At 46.6% G+C, this 5,204-nt stretch overlaps 1 protein-coding gene across 1 annotated transcript in view; it reads right to left on the bottom strand.

Annotated features, from left to right (window-relative positions):
- The window catches only part of AR (androgen receptor), a 32,851-nt gene extending 28,718 nt beyond the window's left edge, over nt 1-4,133 (bottom strand). Inside the window, exons 1-2 of the mRNA XM_009334283.1 lie at nt 4,108-4,133; nt 3,779-3,930 (exon numbers count right to left, since the gene is read on the bottom strand). Of these exons, the coding sequence (XP_009332558.1) occupies nt 3,779-3,930; nt 4,108-4,133 (178 nt within the window). The remainder of the gene's footprint in view (nt 1-3,778; nt 3,931-4,107) is intronic.
- Nucleotides 4,134-5,204: the final 1,071 nt, after the last annotated feature.

The raw sequence follows: 5,204 nt of genomic DNA on the forward strand, positions 1-5,204 counted from the left end.
TGCGCCCTCTCGCTCTTCCACCGCAGTTGTAAGGCCAATAATACCCAAAGGGTAGTGAGAAACCCACCACTGAAGCAGGAGCATCATGGTGCTGCAGCACCACGGAAGTCTTTTGCAGACCCGACTCTTTTGCATGCTTTCAGGTCAGCCACGAGAAGGAGAAGAAAGCATTTTAAAACGTGGTGGTGGTCTTTGAAAATGGTTCACTTTAACTTGTTGTCTTCTTGAAAACTGGCAAGAAACTGTTGAGTTGGCCCCGAGGCATTTCTCTGGTGCAAGGCTAATCCTCAGCAGGTCAGAATGTAGAACAATAATCCATATGGAGAGTGACTGAGAGTGACTGAAACGGAATCAGAACAAACTGCACAGCAGTCTGGCTGTTAGCCCTCTAGGAAATTTGCCAAATACTGTGTTATTTTTTTTATTTAGCTCTCTGCTATTTAAAGGCAGTCCCATCAGGAATACAGCCTAAGGCATCCCAGTCCTGCGCTGCCAGGAACACTGCACAGAGGCAGCTCTGAACTGGCCAAGGTGGCCATCAGATCTCATGCAATCTTGGAGGGACGAGGAAAGTCTACCATTTTTCAGGGATGGATGCAGGGGACACAAAAATGACTCCCTTCCTGGATGGGATGGGACAATAGGAACCCCTGGACTGCCAATTGGTTTGGAAGTGTGTTGCGTTCGAAGCATTTTTCTGTTTCAGGGACAAGTGTGGTATCATGAGGACCAAACCCTACCGTCTTTAACTCATCCGAGCCATCCTAACCATGCCAAGTGATGCCCTGTCTACTTGTGTCAAGAAAAAACAAAATCTGTGCTGAGGTGGATGCACTTTTTGTTTACCAAATCTTTGTTATTGTAGGAGAAAGAGGAATTAGAAGGAGGAGGAGTTCTCCTTTGCAGGCTGCGAGTGTGTCTGGCAGCAGAGGAGCAGGAGCACTTCTCGCTGGGGCAGCAAGCCCCAACCCTCTGGACCCCTCAGCGCTTTCACCAGAGCAGGGTGACAGAAAGGGAGAGACAAATGCCAGGTTTGATTACAAAAATGAGGCTCGCCATCTTGCAAGTGAGGAAGTCCACATCAGAGCTGAAGAATCTGCAGGGTGCATTTTAGAGCTGGCCTATATATAAACTCAACATTTTGAGAGAGTCTATACATCAAGAGAGCTGACAGAAAGAGATCAGGAAAATATTCATATCTTTTCTGTTAACTCTTCCAGCATCTTTCTGGAAGAACTGGTTGGACCTGAGCTTGCAAAAAACCTCAAATCTGTCAAACATTTTATCAAAGCAGGAGTGATCTGCTCTACTGGAAACCACAGGAATCCCTCAGTGTGTTTCAAAAGGGAAGAGGAATCAATGTTGTAACTTTTTTTTTTAAATCTTTTCCCTTTCTGATCCCTTAGAAGGCAGTGTATGTCTATAAAACCTTCTTAAGTATCCCTGAATTACTGCCAAATAAGTTCAGTATTATATTAGGCAAAGAATATGATAAAATAAAAACTAGGTGTCTAGCTATTCTCCATTCCCTCCGAGGTGATCTGTTTGTGCTGCTCTTCAGTTCCCAGTCCATCGCTTCTCCTACCCGTCGGAGGCTGCTGGTTTAGACCAGTAACAGGAAGGTAACAGAGGCAGAAGAAGAGGTTTCTTTTCTCATCGGGGAAGTTTTCTGATCTGCTGTTGTAAAAAGTCTCCAAAGGTGACCTAAGGTTTTCAGAGAAGCATTTTACAGACTTTAAAACATGAGAACACACTGAAATATCAGTTTTCAATATCGCTTCTCAACTTTAAGACGGAAAGGTCTGGCTGGAAAATCACCAAGACTTAGGACAGGAATTATCACCCAGCGCTACCCTGCATTCAGTATTTATAAAGGAGTCTGATTTATTGTCTCTTCCCCAAAGTAAAGACTCTATCCACGTACCCAGGCAGGTCCCCCCCCACTGCCACTCCTCACTGCAGAGGCATTTCACTCCACGGTCTCGTCCAGGGGAAAAGCAAAGGGCTGCTGCTGCCCAATCCTAACGCAACCGAACACTTCTAACCCTCTGCGATACCTCGAGGCTTAAAAACTAAGAAGAGGCATAAATACCATTTAAATTAATGACATAACACAATCAGGAGAGGGAACAACACCACAGCATATGATTAGGAGCAGTGCAAGCAGCCCAGGCTGCCTCCTCTACCCCAGCAGGCATCTCACATCCACACGCCATGCAGGACGGAGCCCACCCTGGTGTAAAAGGAGGAGCACCGCTCTGGGACTCACCAGCTGACACGGGGTATTTCAGCAGCAGCTTATCTGACAGAGAGAGCCAAGACTCCACTTACTATAAATCAACAATAACTTGCTGACTTAAACAAGCATCTGTTATTTACTCTGGCTGCACAAGCCAATCCATTTGGCCTTATACAGAATTGGTGTATAGCAGAGACACATATCTGTAAATTATTTACTTGGGAAAAATATGCCAAACTTATTATCTATTAATATTATTTGACTGTCCTATTATGGCAACAGGACGCTGTTGTCCCCTGTGGCACAGCCCCGATTCTTCCCTGAACTAGCGCTGGCAAGTTCAGTCCTGGCATGCATGATGAATGAGGAAAAATGCGACTCCGAAAACGTGCAGGATAATGCTAGAATTAATCTAGAAGCAGTGCTCCGACAACAGCAGGTGAGCAACCATCAGTTTGGGACCTCTGCTCGACAGAGGAGTGACATAAGGCGCTCCCATCCCTGGGAGATGCCATGGCCTGTAACACCAATTGCCAACGGTGTGCCAGTGCACCAAATAAGAAGATGGAAGATTGATGATTTGTATTGGTTCATCACTCCAGAAAACAAGTCTGTTGTGTGATTTACAAGCACATTACGTTACTGGACAGTTAGGCTTCCACAATCGAGTCTCTCACTCTGCTGCCAAGGAATCGCGACTCTTAACTGCAGTTAGAAACCAGACGTTGCTGACCCACAGCCCAAGGAAACAGCTGGGCTAGGTCCTTCTACATGCTAATCACCAAGGAAAGATGGTGCAAAGACCTTGCTGTTGAGAGGAAACATCTGGGCTTACAATTATCTCTGGAGAGCCTGGCACTACAGAGCTGGACATGAAGGAGAGGTTGCTTTCTCAAAGGTTGGGGTGAAGGATCATGGACACCAAGGTCAGAGCATGGCTCTTGATGGACAGATAGTTCTGCCGCTTTGCAGGTATTGAGAGAAGTGACCCTCTGAAAGGGATGCAAGAGAGGAAAAGCATCCCCTAAATTTGGAGTTGTGGGTCTGAGATCGCAGGAGGGCTGATGGGAACTTAAAGCACCCTTGAGAGTCAAGAGGAGAAGCAGGAACTGACTGCTAGGGGTCTCACTACGATAATCAGGCGTTGAAAAGGATTGTGTTTTGGCAAACTGGTTTGGCTACTTTTTGAGGGCAATCTGTAATGTGGAATGACAAACATAGGACAAAGAAGTCAATTTATCCTTGAATTTTCTCTTTTAGTAATTTAAGAGACCTTAGAAACCCACCACACTTTGTTCCCACCGCTCTTTTTGCCTCAGTCCCCTTGGCTGGGCAGGCTCCCCAAAGCAAGGCTGCTTAACCTCTTTCAACAGGAGGAAAATATCATGATGCTGCAAATGCCTCCAGCACTTATATGTTAATGACTTGACTGCTGATGAGAGAACTTGTGTCAGTAGCACTTGACTCTCAGGCTACTTTGGTAGAGAAAGCCAACCCTAGGAGGTGGGAGTGATTTTCCCTCCTCTCTGTATGCATTACCTTCAGCCGCCCGTTTGAAGAAGACTTTACAGCTACCACAAGTGAGGGCTCCATAGTGGCACCCAGATGCTTCATCTCCACAGATCAGGCAAGTCTTTTGAGGTGGAAAGTAATAGTCAATGGGCAAGACATGTTCACGGCCAGTCTCCAACCTGCAGTGTAAAACAGAAAGAGAACAAGGGAAAGGGTCAGCAAATGGGGTTAGGATGAGCTATGGGTGAGCACAGCGGATGGCGCTTGGGAGAACGTTCATGGCAAAACTCAAAATTTCGGTGATGGGACAAGGCAAGCACTGATCAGAAAGGAGGCAAGCAATGACTAAGCCAAACCTCGCTCTGACCACGCGGAAGACCATGCTGGGGTGCTCTTCCTGACATTGCCCCTAGGTACAATATGTGACAATGTGTGACAAAGTACAGGCACGGTGACAGCACAGCCTAGAAAAAGAAGACAACTGGCACTGGCTGTTGCAGTGTTCATGTAATTTTGGCTTCAATAGAATCATAGAATCATTAAGGTTATAAAAGACCTCTAAGATCATCGAGTCCAGCCGTCGACCCAACACCACCATGCCCACTAAACCATGTCCCTAAGCGCCTCATCTACACGTCTTTTAAATACCTCCAGGGATGGTGACTCCACCACTTCCCTGGGCAGCCTGTTCCAATGTTTAACCACTCTTCCAGTAAAGAAATTTTTCCTCATGTCCAACCTAAACCTCCCCTGGTGCAACTTGAGGCCGTTTCCTCTCGTCCTTTCGCCAGTTACTTGGGAGAAGAGACCGACCCCCACCTCGCTACAGCCTCCTGTCAGGTGGTTGTAGAGAGCCATGAGGTCTCCCCTGAGCCTCCTTTTCTCCAGGCTGAACAACCCCAGCTCCCTCAGCCGCTCCTCATCAGACTTGTTCTCCAGACCCTTCAATAGTGAGGCTTGTACATCAAAAAAGGACTCTGCATGCTCATTAAGCTACATGATCCCACTCCATTAAGGTCATTGTTGTCACTTCATTACAGATGAATTTATCCTTTTGATTCTTAATTTAAACAAATTGATTTTTCCTAAGCTATCAAACTCCCTTAAGCTATTCTTTTCTTCTTGCTTTTTTGACTTGCTTGTTTTCTACCTATCCCCTCTTTCAATACCCAGCAACGGCTGGACTGAACCTTCTTCCAGGACGCCTTGCTCATCCACATGACTACTAAATCAAGCCAGAAGCCTCTAGTGAAAACACAAAACATTTGCTGTGAATGTGTCCCAGTAGACTCCTGTTTATACCCATCCCATGACTAAAGGCACTGCCTCTGTGTCTCCCAGTCACATGAGGTACATTGGGATAGTGCCACCGAGGTCCCTGCCCTGGGACGGCCCCATGGGCAGAGCACGGCGCTGCCAACCACCAAATGGCGAAAACAAACCTCAGAGCTAA

The sequence above is a fragment of the Pygoscelis adeliae genome, unplaced genomic scaffold (assembly GCF_000699105.1).
Source record: "Pygoscelis adeliae isolate BGI_AS28 unplaced genomic scaffold, ASM69910v1 Scaffold191, whole genome shotgun sequence".
Taxonomy (NCBI): domain Eukaryota; kingdom Metazoa; phylum Chordata; class Aves; order Sphenisciformes; family Spheniscidae; genus Pygoscelis; species Pygoscelis adeliae.